At 37.5% G+C, this 21,821-nt stretch overlaps 1 protein-coding gene across 2 annotated transcripts in view; it reads left to right on the top strand.

The window, feature by feature from the left end:
- The window catches only part of itpr1a (inositol 1,4,5-trisphosphate receptor, type 1a), a 49,100-nt gene that overhangs the window by 4,323 nt on the left and 22,956 nt on the right, over window positions 1-21,821 (top strand). For both annotated transcript variants that reach the window (XM_016515957.1, XM_016515956.1), the window contains exons 4-36: window positions 175-290; window positions 1,337-1,423; window positions 1,528-1,686; window positions 1,831-1,929; window positions 2,314-2,397; window positions 2,928-3,074; window positions 3,173-3,268; window positions 3,627-3,781; window positions 3,865-3,964; window positions 4,049-4,209; window positions 5,278-5,419; window positions 5,511-5,669; window positions 5,793-5,965; window positions 6,261-6,380; window positions 7,137-7,331; window positions 7,407-7,658; window positions 7,751-7,892; window positions 8,085-8,232; window positions 11,700-11,890; window positions 12,036-12,162; window positions 12,243-12,297; window positions 12,380-12,545; window positions 13,518-13,685; window positions 13,849-13,926; window positions 14,024-14,161; window positions 14,245-14,370; window positions 16,788-16,988; window positions 17,116-17,231; window positions 17,582-17,717; window positions 17,846-17,971; window positions 18,047-18,175; window positions 18,264-18,384; window positions 18,603-18,787. In XM_016515957.1, coding sequence (XP_016371443.1) covers window positions 175-290; window positions 1,337-1,423; window positions 1,528-1,686; window positions 1,831-1,929; window positions 2,314-2,397; window positions 2,928-3,074; window positions 3,173-3,268; window positions 3,627-3,781; window positions 3,865-3,964; window positions 4,049-4,209; window positions 5,278-5,419; window positions 5,511-5,669; window positions 5,793-5,965; window positions 6,261-6,380; window positions 7,137-7,331; window positions 7,407-7,658; window positions 7,751-7,892; window positions 8,085-8,232; window positions 11,700-11,890; window positions 12,036-12,162; window positions 12,243-12,297; window positions 12,380-12,545; window positions 13,518-13,685; window positions 13,849-13,926; window positions 14,024-14,161; window positions 14,245-14,370; window positions 16,788-16,988; window positions 17,116-17,231; window positions 17,582-17,717; window positions 17,846-17,971; window positions 18,047-18,175; window positions 18,264-18,384; window positions 18,603-18,787 — 4,598 coding nt within the window. The remainder of the gene's footprint in view (window positions 1-174; window positions 291-1,336; window positions 1,424-1,527; window positions 1,687-1,830; window positions 1,930-2,313; window positions 2,398-2,927; window positions 3,075-3,172; window positions 3,269-3,626; window positions 3,782-3,864; window positions 3,965-4,048; window positions 4,210-5,277; window positions 5,420-5,510; window positions 5,670-5,792; window positions 5,966-6,260; window positions 6,381-7,136; window positions 7,332-7,406; window positions 7,659-7,750; window positions 7,893-8,084; window positions 8,233-11,699; window positions 11,891-12,035; window positions 12,163-12,242; window positions 12,298-12,379; window positions 12,546-13,517; window positions 13,686-13,848; window positions 13,927-14,023; window positions 14,162-14,244; window positions 14,371-16,787; window positions 16,989-17,115; window positions 17,232-17,581; window positions 17,718-17,845; window positions 17,972-18,046; window positions 18,176-18,263; window positions 18,385-18,602; window positions 18,788-21,821) is intronic.

Genomic DNA, 21,821 nt, shown 5'->3' with positions numbered 1-21,821 from the left:
AGAGTTTACCTCTTGATTTTCATACTGATTTCCTTCTTTACCATTTATGATCACGTTGTCCTCATCAGCAGAGTGTGTCTGAAATACAGTGAATGTGTGTATGTGAGGTGTTCTATTTGTCTGTGCTGGGATGAAATGTATGTTCCCTCTTTCTCTTTCTCTCTCTCTCTGTAGACTGTCTGTTCAGACTGTGTCCCATGAACAGATACTCTGCACAGAAACAGTTCTGGAAAGCTGCCAAACCTGGAGGAACCAGCACCACAGAGACTGTTCTGCTCAACAAACTCCATGTGAGTGCGAAGCTTAGTCTTTCCCTAAGCGTGAGTTGTTTGTTTATATTAATATTGGGAATTCCACTCGCTACTTCAGAATAACACTGCCCGTAATGCTGGCCTAGAATTAGTATCCACACCTCAAATGATTAATAAAAATTCATTTCCAAGAACAGGAACTGTTAAACATTAAATAATTTTGATTTATGTGTTTTATTTCATGACAATATACTGCTATTTGTGAATGGCTGTCAATAGAGAAAGATTCATCATCATCCATCCACCAGCAGAGGCTAACAGGGCCTGCTAACCTTCCAAACCTTGAGCTCTAAAACTTATTTACTCTTGAGAAATTCAAAAATTACCTTAGATCACTGGAAACTTCATCTTACACTGTTTGCGGTATTTATGTATAAAGAAAATTGATCGGATTAATTTGTATTTAGTAGATTATGGTTGCATCAAAAACAAGTTCATCCAAGAATGTAAAATATTCCTTTACAAATTTCTTCAATATCCTCATTTAAATCAATACACATTTATTATATTAGTTGCCTACCATGCTTATAAAAACAAATCATGCTTAATTCAGCTGGATAATTATCAAGTTGATGTAAGTTATTTATGTGATTGCTTGGCTAAATTAGTCAACCTCCTAGACTTCATGGCTTCAGCCTGCAGTTGGTTCACTCTGCTTATGACCTTATATAAACACAGAATGAAGAAAAGTTGCTGACAATTAAAAAAAGATGTGCTTGTAAATGAAACAGATTGTGAAGAATGCTCTGTGGGCCATCTGAACAATGTTACAAGACATCATTCTAGAGAGCAAAGTTTGTTTACTACTCAACAGCCTCTTTTTTGGAGGACGGTTCAGCAAGTTCAGTATATTTATCAACTTCTTTGAAGCTTCCTCAGATGTTCTGAAGAGCTATAGTCACTGCACATGCTTACGTGGGTTTCTGGTGTTCATGTGGGAAATACAGGTTTGTGCCAGGCCTGCAAGATCACAAATGTTTTAATTTTTCTCTGATTCTTTTATTTGTCACGTTATATTTTTTTAGCATGCTGCTGATTTAGAAAAGAAACAAAATGAATCGGAGAACAAAAAGCTTTTAGGAACAGTCATTCAGTATGGCAATGTCATCCAGGTAAATCTTTCACAAACACTGTGTAATACAGAACATTTAATATGTAGAAATTCAGACTATTTACCCGTCAAATAAATTGTGTAATTGTTCACGCACATTTGCAGCTTCTCCATTTGAAGAGTAATAAGTATCTGACGGTAAATAAGCGTTTACCGGCTCTTCTTGAGAAGAACGCCATGCGTGTAACCCTGGACGCTGCAGGGAATGAAGGCTCATGGTTCTACATCCAACCCTTCTATAAGCTCCGCTCTATTGGAGACAATGTGAGTATATCGTCAACCTCTGCAAAACAGCCACTGTAATCTTGATTATTAATTTGATTCATTGGGCAGTCCTGCTTCTTGCACTTACATAAACACCAATTAGAGTTACACTTGTAATGTTCTGTGTGTTAATGTGTTTTTCAGGTGGTCATTGGAGATAAGGTTGTGTTAAACCCTGTCAATGCTGGACAGCCGCTTCATGCCAGTAGCCATCAGCTTGTTGATAATCCAGGATGCAATGAAGTAAAATACACATATACACACATGGCTATGTTAACAGAGATACTAGTGTATTGCATACTGTACAGTTTGTACTGCATATCTTGACAGCATCACATCAATCCATTGCATGTTTAATTTTGTCAGTGATCCAGTTATCTAAAAATAAAATGAATATTTTGCATTTAAAATTCAATTTAGCACAAAAAAGTTTTTTTTAAGTTGTAGCTTTTATTACTTTTGCACAGTATACATACTGCATACTGAAAAAAAAAGATGTTGAAGTGGTGATTTAAAAAAAGAAATTTCTTGAATTTATTTGTTTTCGTTTATTTTAATGCTCGTCTTAGGCTCCATAGGTTGAGGTTGAGAACCACTGCTCTATTCCATTATATTTTCCTCTCTCAGGTGAATTCAGTGAACTGCACCACCAGTTGGAAAATTGTTCTTTTCATGAAATGGGGCGACAACCAGGAGGTTGTCTTGAAAGGAGTATGTTTTGTACACATGCACACTGCACAAACAGTGACATTCACATTTACTTTTTCAAGGCTTATATTTGATTAGAATTAAAGGTGCTGTATGTATGTTTTTGACTCTACTAAAGCATAAAAATACCATAATATGTTCGCAGATATTTAAGAAACATGCTAAGTTAACATACTTGTTTATCTGAAAAACAATGCTACAGTCAGTTATTCTCCTTTGAAAATGTGCGCTCCGGGCCGGGATGTCAGTCTCTGTTTTGGTTTGTGAAACCCGCCCACTGCCAGTTTACCTAATTGTATTTCGGCACCCCGGGTTGCCAGTTGGCGGAAAACACAGCGTATTTCATTTCATTCATGGTCAAGTGTGCTGGTTCCTGTTGGTATCATCAATCTGAGGAGGAGGGGCCCGGGTGCAAAAAAACCCTCTCCAATATTTTGAATTTGGACTGCAATACCTAGTTCAACCACTTGGTGTCAATCCTACATACAGCACCTTTAATATTTATGTCCTTTTAATGAAATACGTTTTATCAGGGTGATGTGGTGAGGCTGTTCCATGCAGAGCAGGAGAAGTTTCTGACATGCGACGAACACAGAAAAAAGCAGTATGTCTTTTTGCGTACCACCGGGCGCCAGTCTGCAACCTCTGCTACTAGTAGCAAAGCACTCTGGGAGGTTGAGGTAAGTTTAGGACTTAACTTTGTGAAGTTGAACAGATGTTTTTGTGAGTGTGATTTTATCGGCTTGGGAACCTAAACAGATGTTTGGATGCTTTTCAGGTGGTTCAGCATGATCCCTGCAGAGGCGGAGCCGGCTACTGGAACAGTCTCTTTAGGTTCAAGCATCTGGCCACCGGCCATTACCTCGCTGCAGAGGTTAGACTGATATGTTACCTGGAATAAGAGTTCTCACACAAACGCACATGCAAATACATCAGAGGGTGTCTATTTAGAGAGCTTGATGTTAGCAAGAGCAGAGAACGTGATTTTATCTAATTGTTCTCAAATTATTGTGTTCAGGTAAATCCAAATTATGAAGACGAATGCCTGGAGACCTGTTCCTCTGTGAGTGTGTGTTTGAGAGCGCGTGTGGCTGTGTGTCTGTGTTTTTATCTGAGCTTATTCTGAGCCATTTGAGGGTCTCTTTACCTTGTTGCTCTCGTTTCAACACATTAGTCTAGCCAAAGCAGATTGTCATCTTGACTGAGCCACTGATCAGTTGTTTCTCTCGCAGCTGGATTCAGAGCAGGAAGTGATGCGAGCACGTGCACGCAACCCTCAGGACAAGGTTATGTACACGCTGGTGTCCGTTCCTGATGGCAATGACATATCGTCGATCTTTGAGCTTGACCCCACTACCCTGAGAGGAGGAGACTCGCTTGTGCCAAGGTACAGCGAGATTGTGACTTCTTGTGACTTCTGATTAAGTACATATATATTAACCATGCTGTATTTTGGATTGTGCTTGTCAGAAACTCATATGTGAGGCTCAGGCATCTCTGCACCAATACATGGGTTCACAGCACCAACCAGCCAATAGATAAAGAGGAAGAGAAACCGGTCATGCTCAGAGTGAGTGAGTTTCTGTCTGTGTATGTAGCTTTGGTTTATGGATCCTCTGAAGTGTGTCTCCTCCACTCTATATTTGTGTCTCAGATAGGAACGTCTCCTCTGAAGGAAGATAAAGAGGCTTTTGCTATAGTGCCAGTTTCTCCAGCTGAGGTTCGCGATTTGGATTTTGCTAATGATGCTAGTAAAGTCTTAGCCTCCATTGCAGCCAAACTGGAGAAGGGCACCGTCACCCAGAATGAGAGGAGGTAGAGGTTACATCCATCTATTCATCCATGTGTTCATCCATCCATCCATCCATCTGTCTGTCCTTCCATTCATCCATCCAGCCATCCATTTGTTTGTCTGGCTCTTGTGTCTTTCCTTCAGCCATCCAGTCACCCATTATGACCCATCTGTCTTGTCTGCCCTTCTATCATTTCTTCATTTATTCATCTAGTTTTTTTATTAATCCATCCATTATCTTTCCATCCATCCATCATCTATCCATCTATTTTTATTCTTTTCCATCCATCCATCTATTCATCTCTGTCCATTTGTCTATTTTGCTTCAACCATCCAGTCATCAATTTATTCATCCATCCATCTGTCATCCTTTCACTCTTTCTTTTAAACTATTTATTCATCTTTTCATTCATCCATTCATCCGTCCATTTGACCACTTTCCATCCATCCATCTCCACATCTGTTCTTTTCCTTAATTCATCATCCGTCTATCCATTAATTTATCCATCCATCCATCAATCTTTTGATCCATCTATCCATTCATCTGTCCTTCCTTCCTTCAGTTCTTTCTTCTTTCCATCCATCTATCCATTTGTCCACCTATCCTATCCTATCATCTGTCGCTGTATTTGTCCTTCCATTTTGTCTTCAACCATTTATTCATCTTTTCATTTATCCATCCATTTGACCTTTTTTACATCCATACTCCCGTCTTTCTTTACTTCTTTTGTTCTTTTCATCCATCTACACATCCATCTCTCGTTTTTTCTTTTTTTCTCCTTTCTTCCTTCCTTGCTTTGTCCTTTCATTCACTCATCTGTCCAGCTATAAATCCACCCATCTACCTGTCCATCTGACCTTCCTTCCATCATTTGTCTGTTCATTCATCTGTCTAGTTATCCACTTTTCTTTCGTCCTTTCACCCATCTATCCATCCATCGTTGGTTCACCTGTGATTTATTTCCGTTATTCTTTGATTTCCTTTCATTTCTGCCTTTTAATATGTTTTTAACCAATCCATCTTTATGCTAATTGTTTAAATCTTCTCAAACTTACAAAACATGCATCTCACCATCACTCTCTTACACAAGGTCAGTGACAAAGCTGCTGGAGGATCTGGTGTATTTTGTGGTGGACATTCCCAGCAGTGCTCAGGATGTGCTGGAGATCACAGTCAACAAACCTAACAGAGAGCGGCAGAAACTCATGAGAGAGCAGAACATACTCAAACAGGCACTTACTATATCACATCTTAGGTTTGTTTTAAAACATCTCACTAACATTTAAATGACATTTTAATTTATCTTGTGCTGCGATTGACCAGATATTCAAGCTGCTGCAGGCCCCATTCACTGATAGTGGGGACGGCCCTATGTTGCGTCTGGAAGAGCTCGCAGACCAACGTCACACACCCTTTCGTCACATCTGTCGGCTCTGCTACAGAGTCCTACGTCACTCACAACAGGACTATCGCAAAAATCAGGTAAACTAAACTACTAAAATAAATGCAATGCAAACCATTTGTAGTGCTACAAAATAGTCACAACCCCTTATACTACATGCACTATGTGCAATATTCTCTCATTCTCTGACTTTTTGTCTCTAGGAGTACATAGCAAAGCAGTTCCGCTTCATGCAAAAGCAGATAGGATATGATGTGCTTGCTGAAGACACTATTACAGCCCTGCTGCACAACAACAGGAAGCTTCTAGAGAAACACATCACTGCAGCTGAGATAGACACCTTCGTCAGCCTGGTCCGCAAGAACAGAGAGCCCAGGTGTGCGAAAATATATCTGCATAAATGTTCTTGGTCATTTACATTTATTCATTTAGCAGACCCTTTCATCTAAAGCAACAAACAAAAGAGAAATGCTAGAATAAAAGTGATTCATCTTAAATACAAACTAGTACAGAGATGCTGGTGAGATTAAACGGCAGTAAAATATTTTAGTATATATAGAATTTAGAACAGTAGTAAGTTGTTTTTCGATAATTTAATGATTTGACTAAATTTGTAATAGTTTTGTGTCTTATCCTGAATGATTGAGTTTTCTTTGTCCATGTTTCTCTAGATTTCTGGACTACTTGTCAGATTTGTGTGTGTCTATGAATAAATCCATCCCTGTCACACAAGAACTCATCTGTAATGCTGTGCTGGACCCAGCCAATGCAGACATCCTCATTGAAACCAAGTACACTGACTATTATGCTATGTACATATTTAGAACAATATACAGTACACTACCATTTGGAGTGTGATTTAAAAAAAAAAACTTTTATTTAACAAGGAGGCATTTAATTGATTAAATAGTGACAGTGAAGACATTACTACAAAACTGTATTTTAAATAAATGCTGTTCTTTTAAACTTTCTATCCATCAAAGAATCCTGAAAAAAAAGTATCACCGTTTTCACCAGCAACACAACTGTTTTCAATATTTATTAATAATACGAAATGTTTTTTGAGGAGCAAATCGGTATATTAGAATGATATTTGTAGGATCATGTGACACTGACAACTGGAGCAATGACTGCTGAGAACTCAGCTTTTCCATCACAGGAATAAATTACGTTTTAAAATCCATTACAATTTAAATAGAAATTAAAAATAAAATAAAAATAATAACATTTAAAAATATATATAGAATAAAATTATTATATAAAAAAAATACAAACATTGAAAAATCTTACTGACTGCAAACTTTTGAAAGGTAGTGTAGCAGAACAGTTAAAAAAAATATATATATATATTATATATAATTAATGCAATTCAGCAAGCACAATATCGAACAGGCAGTTACATGATTGAGGGAAAATGAAAACATCCTATCACCACTGATTCAGGCCAGAAAGTGTGATGAAATGCATGAAGAGTTAAAAATAGTAAGCCCATGTCTGGACATCTGGGAGTGTATTATTGAGTGAATGTGTGTGTGTTTGTGTGTCAGGCTTGTGTTATCACGGTTTGAGGTGGCAGGAACAGTGCTCGGCGAGAGTGCGGAGGAGGAAGAGGAGGACGAGGAGGAGGTATGGTTGTTCTGGAAGGACAGTAGAGGAGAGATGAAGAGTAAGAGCATCAGAGAGCTTGCACAGGACGCCAAAGATGGACACACAGAGGACCAGGACGTTATCAATTATTACAGGTATGCACACACCTACACTTACATGCAGTGTGAGGAAAATTATGCAGAAATGTAATAATAGCATCTATCTGTCAGGTATCAACTGAACTTGTTTGCACGGATGTGTCTGGATCGGCAATACCTGGCCATTAACAAGATATCAGCACAACTGGATGTGGATCTGATCCTGCGCTGCATGTCAGACGAAGACTTACCCTTTGACCTCAGAGCCTCATTCTGCCGCATGATGCTGCACATGCATGTAGACCGTGACCCTCAGGAGCAGGTTACCCCTGTCAAATATGCTCGGCTGTGGTCTGAAATCCCTTCACAAATTGCCATTGATGAGTAAGTGGTTCACTTTAGAAACAGCAAACAGTGAAAAGCCCTTTTAGTGAGTGGTCTGCTCATTAGCCAGTCATTTTTCTGTTTCTGACCAGTTATGATAACGATGGGACATCACGTGATGAGGTGAAGGAGCGCTTCTCTCAGACGATGGAGTTTGTGGAGAATTACCTGCGAGATGTTGTGTGCCAGAGTTTCCCGTTTTCAGACAAGGAGAAAAACAAGCTCACTTTTGAGGTGTGTCACCTCATGAAAGTTACATCCTTGCATCTAATTCACTATTATGTGCACATTAGGCTCATTATAGATCGCATTATATTAAAAAGAAACCACCAATATTTGTCTTGCACAATTAACGATGTAATGTAAGCTTTGCTTTTTAAAAATTTTTTCAACACTCTTTTCAATTTTCCACTGTCTGTTCTATAGGTTGTGAACCTGGCGAGGAACCTTATCTATTTTGGTTTCTATAACTTCAGTGACCTGCTAAGGTTGACCAAAATCCTGCTGGCCATCCTGGACTGTGTCCATATCAGCACTCCCTTCCCCATCAAGCTGCCTGGAGACCGTGGCAAAGGTCAGAAACACCACTAGCTATGGACTCTAAAGAAAATGTTAACCCAAAAATGTCCTTCAGGTGGTAACAACATCTTAATTGATTTATTCAAGTCAAACATGTTATTTAAATATAGTTTATTTTTCAGAAATGTTAAAATATTATTAAAAAAAGGAAATATGTATTTATAAAAATTTAATAATTAGGGCTGTCAGTTTAACACGTTAACTTAATGAATTAGTTATGAAAAATAACGCGATTAAAATATTTTAACGCAGTTAACACACTGGCCCCGCCGCCAGACCTGTATGTCATCTTACATTTCATACAGTTGACTGTTGACAAATATGATGCAGGACAACAACTCCATAAATGCAGTTATGCCCTAAAAATTCAAGATATTGGGGCAAAAAAAATGCCCCTGTATGAGTTTTTGTCTCATATTTATATCATATGATAAGCAATATCACACGAGTGCTGTTTTTGTCACGAAGAACACGAGTACAAATATGATTTTATAAAACAGTTCAGTAAATAAGAAGTTAAAGGGGTCATATGATGCGATTTCAAGTTTTCCTTTCTCTTTGGAGTGTTACAAGCTGATTGTGCATAGATAAGATCCCTGAAGTTGCAAAGACTAAAGTCTCAAAACCAAAGAGATATTCTTTATCAAAGTTAAGCCCTTCCCCTAAAACGGCTCGTTCTAACACGCCCCCACATATCTACATCACTATGTGGAAATATTTGCATAATGCACCCAAATGTGCACGCAAAGAAAGAAGGCATGGTTTCAGTAACCGCAGTTAGTGTTGAAGCAGCCATGTCAGGGAGACGCTGTGTGTTTCTAGGCGAAAGCAAAAGCACTTTATTTGGCCTTCCGAAAGCAGATGCATTTAGGAATCTTTAAGATCACTTACAACAGAACAGCAATGCATTTTATGGACGACCGTTTCATGAACCTAGGAGAGGAGGTAATTCTGACTTTGCTATGACAATCTGGCGCTTCTGAATCAGCTACTGTAAGTATGTTTTGTTATTAGTTTAAGTATTTGCTATTGACTGTTCAAATGCGGAGTTTTGAGCATCGTGTGTCGTGTGTGTGTGTGTGTGTGTGTGTGAGAGAGAGAGAGAGAGAGAGACACATCACAGTGGAGTCAGCTGTCTTAACCGTGGCTTGTGTACTGCAAACACATACCAGCTTCATCACTGTGTCTGTCACGCGACTCTGTTCCCCTTTCGGGCTCTGTCTTTACATTTATTTTGAAAGATGAAGCTCGCGATTATGGTAAGGGGCGTTACATTTCCGACGAGTGCTTGCGGTGTTCGGCCAATCACAATGCACTGGGTCAGCTGGCCAATCAGAGCAGACTGCGCTTGTCGGAAGGAGGGACTTTGTAGAAAACGAAGCGTTTGAGAGAGGCGGGGCATATAGGACCTACAATAATGTACAGTATTTGAAAAATAATGTGTTTTTTGAACATTAAAGCATGTCAACATATTCTGTTACACCAAATACACAAAATAATGATCTTTAAAAAAGCATCATATGACCCCTTTAATATTGTGCAAAATGTAAACACAATATTGTGCATTTTGTTCAGTTTTGCCAACGAAAATATTACCTATAAAGCCACATCAGAACTGTTGTGCATCTCCGATCAACACAACGGTGTTTAGTTTCTGAATGAATCTACGTTTTGAACGAATCGGGTGAACCAATGATTCAGTAGCCCATTCATAGAGAGAGCCATTTACTGAATTCCTGAATGAATCAGCCGTTTGAACGAATCGACTCATAAAGATATTTATCGCCATCTGCTGGTAGTTTTAGTTTCTTCTTTAGTGTATCATTTAATTTATTTAAAAAAAAAAACATTAAAGGTATAGTTAACCAAAAATAAATAAATAAATTCTGTCATCATTTACTCACCCTCATGTTTGTTTCAAACCTGAATGACTTACTTTCTTTTGCACAACATAAAAGAAGGTATTTTGAATACTGTTGGTAACTAAGCTGTTTAGGTCACTAGTGACTTTCATTGCACGAACAAAAAATACTGAGATGTTTCTCGAATTATCTTCTTTTATGTTCCATACTTTATGCCAAATTTCTCGATTTTAATCGATTCTCATTCTTACGAAACAATATCGTTCTTAAATGCCAAGAATCGATTAGTCAAGCCTGTTTTTCAGTTAATGAATGGAACATTGTAGTGCACCTTCCATCCAATAAATCACAATAAGCTTTGTGCTTTGTTACTATTGAAATTAAACAAAATCTCAGATTTCAAATTCTGTCCATTTTATTAAAGTATTCAGATAATAAATGCTGATTTGGTGCTGTTTAATGTGTAGTGACAGATCGCTGTAGTGCTGTCAGTTCAAGAGAAGCGGCAGCACGAAGCGCACGTGAACTGATCGTCTCCTCCGCTTCAATACCAGTTTCAGCATGAAATAAACATGAATAAACATCCGAAGGTATCTGAAAGAAAGTGTACAACTTACTGAAATCTGTATCCTGTTTCATGTAATCGCTCAATCAGTGTTTCAACCGTGCAAAGACGTGAATATAACAGCTTGTAAACAATGACACGTAACGTCACATTTACCTCAGAAAAAACATATTCAGTGACCATAAACTCGTTAGTCAGCTTGAAAAATTAACTCTAGAGAGGAGCATCTTGCTAAATATATGCACCATATAACATTCATTGTAATTTTTCGTTCGCGGGACAGCACTGGCGAAATCTTCCAACTGAACCATAGCTAAGGTTTATCCAAAAAAGTCGCTAGGTTTGTCAGTATGAATATTCTATGGAAAAAATCCACTAAAAGGGTCTGAAAGTTGCTAAATCTAGTGCTAAAGTCGCGCTCGTGTGTGTGAGACGCGGGAGCTGATGGCAGCGGGCGGTGGATATTTGTGGCGGTCAATGTGGATATTGTGGATGAGTTCTTCTGTGTCATCACGTTCTATTAGTTCTACAGCTTCAGTTTCTGAACTTTCACGCTTAGTTACACATACAGCTGTGCCCTCACCACAGTGCAACAGTGAAAAGTTCAAACAGTGTCGCGTTCCGAACGTTGTTTAAGTGACATACACCGGTATTGCGGGATTTTACAAATTCATATCATAACAAAAATAAACACCGGTATTCGGTATGAACCGGTATACCGCCCAGCACTACATGTACTGTACCTGAAATATATCCAAAATATTAGATATCGAATCGAATCGGAAATCAACTCGAAACGCAAGCTTGTGAATCAGAATCAAATCGAATCGTGATATTTGTGTCAAAACCCAGCCCTAATAATAATAAAGGATTAGGAATAACTCTTAAGGTAACAATTGCAGGTTACCTCTTTTTACAGTCTAGATTATAAAGTTAATCAAATAGCTTTCACTTCACGTAAGTACATCAAACTGTTTTGCTGAAAAATTGCTTATGTGAAAGTGCTCTCAGGTCTTTTTCTGACCATCTCTATAGAAAGTAATGTGATGCGGTCCATCCATGGGGTGGGAGAGCTGATGACACAGGTGGTGTTGAGGGGTGGGGGATTCCTGCCAGCTACCAGCCACAACCCTGCCGACAGAGATGAAGTCAAAGCCAAGAGTGAACCTCAGAAACAAGACATACTGGTGATGGACACCAAACTCAAGATCATTGAGATCCTACAGGTGTTAAAACACACCCTAGTCTGTAATCGGATTGTAATGTTCTGTTTAAATCATTGTTTGAGAAATTCATGGCCTGAATGCCCAGGATATAACTTGTTGTGTATAAGTTAAAAAAATCTTTACTGACTGTCTCATTTATATATAGTTCATTCTAAATGTCCGGTTGGACTACAGGATCTCCTGCCTGCTCTGTATCTTTAAAACAGAGTTTGATGAGAGCAACTCTCAAACAGAGCCGTCTGTAAACCAGGACTCTCCTGCCAGTGTTCAAGGTGAAATGAGCAAGTGTGTGCTTATGTCAGTATCAGCTGGTATGGGTAAATGTTGTCTGAATAACCACTGTCTTTGTTAGGAGCGCTGGACTTTGAACACATTGAAGAGCAAGCGGAGGGGATTTTTGGAGGAAGGTAAGAAGGTTGTGCTCTTTGATGATTTGTCTTATGTTTGTGTGCCGTATGTGTGTGAATCTGTGTGTGTTTGTGTATCTAGTGAAGAAAACACCCCACTGGATCTTGATGATCACGGTGGCCGGACGTTTCTGAGGGTCTTACTGCACCTGACCATGCATGACTATCCTCCACTGGTGTCACGAGCCCTTCACCTCCTCTTCCGACACTTCAGCCAGCGGCAAGAGGTCTTACAGGCCTTTAAGCAGGTATTCATTCATACATTCATTCATACATTCATTCATCCTTGTCGGTATTCAGTTTTACACTGTATTTTTTGTTTTGTAGTAGTTTTTTCCTTTTGACAAAAAAAATTTCGGTTCCATTTTATATTAAGTGCCCTTAACTACTATGTACTTACATTTAAATTAATCATTTGATGCAATGCATTTATTGTGTACATACATGTTTTTACATTGTACTTATATTTTTAAAATACCTGCATGTAATTACATCTGTAATTACATTTATAATTACACTGTTGACCCTTAAACCTACCCATACCATCAAACTTGTCCCTAATCTTACTCGTATCCCACCTCAATAGCAGCAAAGGTCTTTTGTAATACAACATGAACACAATAAGTACATTGTACTTATTTTTTTGATGTAAGCACATAGTAGTTAAGGCCAACTAATATAAAGTTGGACCAAATTGTCTTGTCATGTCAATTTTAGTCAATTTTACTCTGGCTAAAATGGCATGTAATTTTAGTCAATTAAAATAGCATTTTATTTAAAATTAAATTATATTATTAATCTAATTTAGATTGTGTTTGAGTTATTGTGGTTTATTATTTTAAAATTGTAATAATTGTATTAATTGAAAAAACATTTACATATTTGTAATAATTTTAATTAATTGTCTTATTGATGACAAAATAAAAAAAAGCTTTTGTGAACAAACTTTTTAATGAATGAATGAGGCATTTATATAGTGCTTTACTATGTACTACTGCGTTTTACAATCATATCAGAGGTCTCTCCTCACCCACCACCAGTGTGCAGCATCCACTTGGATGATGCGATATTGAGTAATAATTGATGAGTTTAATACTTGTGTTCATATACACATGTATTTATGAATTCTTTACCATATATTTCATATCATATATTGGTTCTTTTTATATTTTTGTTCTTGTATAGTGTCATGTTCACATATGGCATTTTATTTATTTTAGGTTCAGCTCCTGGTGACCAGTCAGGATGTGGAAAATTACAAGCAGATCAAGTCAGATTTGGACCAGCTGAGGTCTATAGTAGAGAAATCAGAGCTGTGGGTCTATAAGAGACAGGGGTCAGACTCAGGGCTGGACGCTGGAGAGGTTGCCAATGAAGCGCACCACAAGGTCCGGATGTGCTCTTGTTATTATTTGTCCATAATTAACTTTACAAAAAAAACTCTGAAACGCTAAGAAGCAACATAATCGCTCTTTTCAGAAATCTAGTGAATTATATTATGATTGGATATTATATGTTATATTATTATGATGTATTTTTCTGCTCTAACAGGGTGTCATCAACTCAAGCAGATCAGACAAACCCAAAGTGGAGAGTACCAGCAGCTCAAACTACAGAGTTGTGAAGGAGGTGGAGTGTGTTTATGTTTTATGGAGTTTGTAGGTTTTGACAAGCAAATAGGATGTTCTGTGAAGTATATCTTTTGTTTGTTGTTATATGTGTGTAGATCCTTCTGAGGTTGAGCAAATTGTGTGTTTTGGAGGGCATCTCTGGCAAGAAGAATAAGAAACAGCAGCAGCGGCTCCTCAGGAACATGGGAGCTCACAGTGTGGTCCTGGAACTGTTGCAGATCCCTTATGAGAAGGTGTGTGTGAGCCTTTGCGTAACTGAAAAGGTTAATGTTCATCACTGATTTATGTATCTACATGTGTGTTTGTTACATTTTAGGGGGAGGATGTTCAGATGCAAGAGATTATGACTTTAGCTCATCAGTTCCTTCAGAACTTCTGTGCTGGAAATCAACAGAACCAGGCACTTCTACACAAACACATTAACCTGTTCCTCAACCCTGGGGTGAGAGCATCAATACAGCAGTTCTGTTGAATTACTTTAGTGGATATAGAATATATTGCTGTAACAGTTGTTTTATCTCCATGTATGACATTTACTGTAGTGGGCATATATAGACCTCCTTCATCAAGTAGTATGTTCTATGATCATCTGAGAAATCTTTTGAAGGGGTTTGATCGAAATAAAAAGTAAATTTTGGTTGGAGACACTAATATAAATTGGAATGAGAAGTCAAATAGGAAAAAGCTTCAGGAGATAGTAAGTCATTTTGACCTTGTACTCTTAATCCAGGGCCCCACTAGAATCACCTCATCATCTGAAACTCAAATTGATTTAATATTTACCAACAAACCAGAAAGAATAACTAAGTCAATAAATTTATTAACAGGGCTATCAGATCATAATCTTATATTAGTGGTAAGAACATTTTTAAAAATGCAGGTTTTTATATCAACAAGACAAAGAAAATGTGCTAAATATTATACCAAAAAGACTTAAAAACTAATTTGAAGAAGAATTAAAAAATCTAGATTCTGTCTACAGATAATTTAGAAGCTGCCTCTTAGTGTTTAATAGTAACAATTAATAAGATTAAAAATGTCACTTTTTCTAGAAAGAAGCAGAATTTGCCTTGGCTAAATAAACAATTTTAGAAGTTAATGAGACAGAGGGACCATGCTTTAAAAATTGCGCTTAAATCAGGGTTAGCTCATGATAGGACATTTCAGCACTTACGTAATAATGTTATAAAGGAATTGAGAAAAGCGAAAGCAAAATTTTTTATTGACCTTATAAATGATGCAAAGGGGAATAGTAGAGAAGTATGGGAGAATATCAATAGAGTATGAAAGAAAAATAATAAAAACGATAAAGGTATTGAATTACAAGTTCATGGAAGTTTAATTCAAGATAAGCATCAAATTGCTAGTGTATTTCATAATTTTTTATAGATTCAGTTCAAGATTTAACACAAGGATTTAGTGTGAAAAGCAAGGATATTATATTACCAAATCATGATCTTACTGTTTTTAATATTTCCGAAGTATCTGAGTCCTATATAATAAAAATTTTAAGCCAGTTTAAGAGTTCTAGGGCCAAATATGTTTTTGATTGTGATTCTGTATTTGTTAAAAAGTATGCAAATGTTCTTAGTACACCTATAAATCATCTGGTTAATTTGTCAATAAAGCAATGTCATTTTCCAAGTGCCTGGAAGTCAGCAGTAATAGTACCCACCTATATTTAAGACTAGTGATCCTGCTAATGTAACTAATTATAGACCTATCAATATTCTAACAGTTGTTTCTAAAGTAATTAAAAAGGTTGTTTGCGATCAGTTAGTAGAGCATTTAAATCTTGGTCATTTTCCATTACATCCTATGCAGTTTGGATTTAGGGTACATCAGTCTACGGAGACAGCAAACTGATATTTCATTGAACAAATTAAACCCAGTCTTGATAGGGGAGGTGTTGTTGGTGCTGTCTTCCTTGATTTTAAAAAGGCTTTTGATACCGTTAATCATAATGTTCTTTTATCTAAATTATCAAGGTTTCATTTTTCTACTAATACATTAAAGGGATAGTTCACCCAAAAATTAAAATTCTGCCATTAATTACTCACCCTCAAGTCATTCCAAACCCGTAAGACCTTCGTTCATCTTCGGAACACAAATTAAGATATTTTTGATGCATTCCGAGAGCTCTTTGACCCTCCCATAGACAGCAAGGGTACTACCATGATCAAGGTCCAGAAACGTAGTAAGGACATCAGTAAAATAGTCCATGTGACATCAGTAGTTCAACCGTAATTTTACAAATCTACAAGAATATTTTTTGTGCGCAAAAAAAACAAAAATAACGACTTTGTTCAACAATTTTTCTCCTCCTCATCCAGTCTGCTGTGGCTTGCCTCCATTTTGGAGAGTATCACGACGTATGCGCGCACTTCCGATTCATGTAAACAACGCATGCGCATTGCGCCGCTGCTTATGTCAACACGGACATGCGTCAGCACGTGCATGCATTGTTTATATGAAGCGGAAGTTCGCGCATGCGTCGTGATACTCTCCATAATGGTACACAAAGTGTATTTTTAAAACTACGCTTAAAGTATGGCTTAAGGAAAATCAAATATGTGCTAATTGACTTGACTTTTTAATTTAATGGAGTGATATTATATGTGTTGTATGTATTGTATAGTTTGTAACTGAATTTTGTAATTTTGTAACAACATCCTGCCCAGGGACTGCAGATGCAAATTAGCTTTATAGCTAACTCTGGCACAACACTTTTGTTGTGCATTGTCCCTGTATAAATAAATTAAATAAACTAAAAAAACTAAAATACATAAACACACATTTTTATCTGTGCATTTCAACTCTTGATTGTTAAATCCTCTGTCCCTGGCTTTCTGTTTTTAGATTCTAGAGGCGGTGACCATGCAGCATATTTTCATGAATAATTTCCAGTTGTGTAGCGAGATTAACGAGCGGGTAGTGCAGCACTTTGTGCACTGCATCGAGACGCATGGACGCAGTGTCCACTACCTCAAGTTCCTCCAGACCATCGTCAAGGCTGAGAACAAGTTCATCAAGAAATGCCAAGACATTGTCATGGCTGAGGTCTGTAGGCCAGACAGACAATTAGTGTATTTAACTACAAGCCCCAGATTGCTACTTTTCTGCCCTATTTTCTTCAGACTAGTGAAGACTGTTCCTGTTTCTGTTGATATTATTTATGTGTATTTAGTTGGTGACAGCGGGTGAGGATGTGCTGGTGTTCTATAATGACCGGGCATCTTTTCAGTCATTGGTTCAAATGATGCGCCTTGAGAGGGAACGACTTGATGAGAGCAGTGCACTCAGGTATAGAGGTTTATTGGCCCTGCCTCCACTCTATTAATACTTTTACATGTAAACGCTATTTTAAAAATTCAAATACTACAAAAATACAAATACAAATAGTATATAATAAACCGTAAAATAACATAATATAAATAATTAGCATTTTATGTAGTAAAATTATATTATTCAATATATATAACTACATTATATTTTTTCTTATATGTATCATTATATGTTATATTACACTGAGGTGGAAGTAGCATTTGTCATTTATGTTTTACAAAATCATACAAAGTGTATGTTCTTTGAGCTTTTTCCTGTTAAATGTTTGCCATTATAGGAATTAGATTTGGTTTCACTGACTCTTGCAGGTATCATATTCACTTAGTGGAATTGCTGGCTGTGTGCACTGAAGGGAAGAACGTCTACACTGAGATCAAATGCAACTCCCTGCTCCCCCTCGATGATATTGTACGTGTGGTCACTCACGAGGACTGCATACCAGAGGTGTGTGCACCAAGGGAATAAAGCCCAAAAGTGTCTGATGAATGTGTAAAATACTTTTAGATTTACTTTTTGTTAAAATGTCATTGTATGCAAATTTTCATTATGTGAATATAATACTTCATATGTAGGTGAAGATGGCCTATGTGAACTTCCTGAATCACTGCTATGTAGATACAGAGGTTGAGATGAAGGAGATCTACACCAGCAATCACATGTGGAAACTTTTTGATGATTTCCTGGTGGACATCTGCAGAGTAAGACAAAACAAACTCACAGATATACTCACAATATGGTCTTGATGTTCAGACATTCAGCGTGGCTTCCTGTAGGTATGCAATAACACGAGTGACCGTAAGCACGCTGACACAGTCCTGGAGCGCTACGTTACTGAGACCATCATGAGCATCGTCACCACCTTCTTCAGCTCACCGTTCTCAGACCAGAGCACAAGTTTGCAGGTAACACACAGTGTCTTCCAGCAGCCCAGTACACCTCAGCATCATTCAGACTATCATTAGATGTGACATCTCTTTCTCTCTGTCTCAGACCCGGCAGCCAGTGTTTGTGCAGCTGCTGCAGGGAGTTTTTCGTGTGTATCACTGCAATTGGCTGCTCCCAAGTCAGAAGGGCAATGTGGAAGCTTGCATCAAAGTGCTGAGTGACGTGGGTAAGAGCATCATTTCCACCAGCTATTTTTAACATTCATAATATTAGCTTCAGTTGTATAATTGTATTGTATAACATTATAATCTCAAAATTAGTGATAAGGATTAAGGATATAATCTTAAGGATTTCGATATAAAATATGTATGTATTGAAGCTCCTTGCTTGTTTTCCATGCGTAAATGCATAACCCTGAATGTGTGTGCCTTTATTATTGTGCAGCCAAAGGCAGAGCCATAGCCATTCCTGTGGATCTGGACTGTCAGGTGAATAATCTGTTCATGAAGTCCAACAACATAGTGCAGAAAACAGCCCTGAGCTGGAGACAGTCCGTCCGTAATGCCATCCGAAGAGATTCTGTTATGACCACTTCCCGAGACTACCGCAACATTATTGAAAGACTTCAGGTGAGTGAGTGATATTGGCTCTGTTTTCAAACCCTAATGAGCTGCCCACAGAAACAGCATCATATTAGCCAAATTCTAAACTCATCTGTTAGAATCAGAACACAAGAGTCTCCAAACTGCACAATTTTCCCAGATATTTTTTTAATCTTATAACTCAAAGAAAAGGGGAGTAGCCATTCTTATAAGAAAAAACATACCAATTGTCATTAATAAAACAGTAGCTGATACAGAAGGACGGTATGTCATTATTAATATTACTATCAATAATAAAGATATAACAATTGCTAACATTTACGGACCAAATAAAGATGACGGTAATTTTTTCCACAAATTCTTCTCTATAATATCAAACATATCATAATCTGCAGTAATCATTACTGTGATTGTACTGTCATTACTGCAGTAATCATTACCAGTACTGAACAAATCTAACAACCAAGATTCATCAAAAACTCAGCATTCTACAGAAATCATAAAACAATATATGACAGATCATGGACTTGGCGATAACTGGAGACAGAATAATCCCACAATAAAAGAATATACATATTTTTCTCCTGTCCATAAAACATATTCACGCATCGATTTTTTTAAACAAGTAACTCCATTAACTCACTGATATCACACGCTACAATTGAACCCATTATCATCTCAGACCATGCACCAGTTACTCTCACACACAGATGGCGTATGAATTTATCATTGCTTCAAGAACAAGAATTTGAAGATTATTTAAAAAAAGAATGGGCATCTTTTATTGAATTAAATAATACTCATAATATATCTGTGGAGACAGCAAAGGTAGTAATGAGAGGAAAGATAATATCTTATTCCACATATAAACATAGGGAAAGAAAAAAATAGAAAAGGAACTTGAAGAGAAGTTGAAAAAATTACACCATATCAACTCTCAACAACCAGAGGAACAGACAATAACAGAGATAAATCAAATAAAAAATCAACTTGACAATATTTTACACAAAAATATAGAATTTCAAAAACAACGCCTTCAACTTAAAGGGGTCATATGATGTTGCTAAAAAGAACATTATTTTGTGTATTTGGTGTAATGAAATGTGTTTATGCGGTTTAAGGTTAAAAAAACCCATTATTTTCCACATGTTGTACATTATTGTTTCTCCTCTATGCCCCGCCTTTCTGAAACGCGTCAATTTATACAAAGCTCATTGGTCTGAAAAGCAAGGTGTGCTTTGATTGGCCAGCTATCTAGTGTGTTGTGATTGGCAAAAACAAACATGGTGTTACATAAGTACTAAAATGTATTATTATTATTATTACCATGGTAAATTTGTGGTTACTGCAGTTTCACTACAAATACTGTGGTAAACTGTGGTTACTGTAATAAAACCATGATTAATTTTTGTAAAAGGCTGCCAGGCTGTTGTACTCCCAAAGGTGAAACTTTAGCATATTTTTTTCTGACAGATTTATTAACAGCAATTACAGAACATAACACAATCCATTTAAACTTTTAACAACCAGTTTAAATAAATGTACTTGCACAAACAAAGCCAATTTAAAATAAATATTACGTGTACACAAAAGTTTGGGGTCAATTCGATTTTGTAATTTTTTTTTTAAGTCTCATGCTCACCAAGGCTGCACTTATTTGAACAAAAATATAGTAAAACAGCAATATTGTGAAATATAACCATTGAAATAACTATTTTCTATTTTAATATATTTTAAAATGTAATTTAAAATGCATCTGTGATCAAAACTGAATTTTCAGCTTCAATACTCCAGTCTTGTACTCCAGTCACATGATCCTTCAGAAATAATTCTAATAGCATATCATTTGCTGCTCAAGAAACATTTCTGATTATCATTGCTGCTTCATATTTGTGTGTAAACCGTGATGCATTTTTTAGAATTAATTTTATATATAGTAACAATAATATGTAATGTAATGTAATAATGTGGCAATGGTTTCTTATGATCTACTTATGCTTCTGATGCTTTTGGGAAACGCAGCCCTATTTGAACAAACACTGTGACTGAGCCATGCGTCAGCAGCGAACGCTGTCTGTGATTGATTGGTTCTGTCTTTTAGCATTTGCGTGTGTTCCGATGAGCAGGAGAAATACCGTATTGTCCCGAATATAAGACGATGTTTTTTTCTTGGAAATACATTTGAAAAAACGCCGTCTTATATTCAGGGTCTAGACTTTGATATGTCAATAATACACCCACAACACTAGGTGGCGCCAAATACGCATAAAACGAGTGTGCCATGAAATACGTAATGTAATGCGTGTTGTAAAGATCGCGAATAAAAACAAAAGAAGCAGAAAACCTTACAGCTGCATGAGTCGTGACTGTCACGTTAGCCTGATGGTACCAAACTCCCTTTGTGATTTTAAAACGTAAGACAGTACCCAGATTTGAAGACTACAGTAAGATTTAACTTCTACTGTTAATAAGATTTTGGTAGGCTACTATTAAACCATGTCTGCTTTTGTGATCGGAGAAATGACAAACAACAAGTACTACTCTACACTGCTCGCTTTGAATCATCAGTGGCAAATCCTAACGTACTTACAGTCTGTGAGTCAGAACAGCCGGCATTGTAGTCTACTCTTCCAGGATCAGGAAACAGTCCTCCATAAAATGCACTGGACACATCGGAATATTTGGGTTGAACTGTTCTGGAACAGTGTTGTAAATACAACTTAACCACTGATTTCTAGTCGTGTCCATTTTTGGAAGGCCAAACAAAGTAGTTTAGCTTTCACAACGAAACACAGCGTCACACACGACGGGCTAGAGTGAGCAGTGGCCGGCAACCTAGAGTGAGCGGAGGCCGGCTTGAGTGAGCAGATGCGGGCGGGATTGAGAACGGCGCGGCCGGCGGGCTTGCGGCAACCACATGTGACGACCCCTGGCTGGACTCTGCTTCGTCCACGGTGAAAGCCGATCCGGCGATCAACAGCATGAAGTTGATGTATTTCCTCAGCGACCAGCACAGATCAGCTCCAGGCATGACGAAGAGGATATCGTCCTCTTTTGGAAG

The sequence above is a fragment of the Sinocyclocheilus rhinocerous genome, unplaced genomic scaffold (genome assembly GCF_001515625.1).
Source record: "Sinocyclocheilus rhinocerous isolate Xijiao unplaced genomic scaffold, SAMN03320098_v1.1 scaffold85, whole genome shotgun sequence".
Taxonomy (NCBI): domain Eukaryota; kingdom Metazoa; phylum Chordata; class Actinopteri; order Cypriniformes; family Cyprinidae; genus Sinocyclocheilus; species Sinocyclocheilus rhinocerous.
This window is presented reverse-complemented; position numbering and strand designations above follow the sequence as displayed.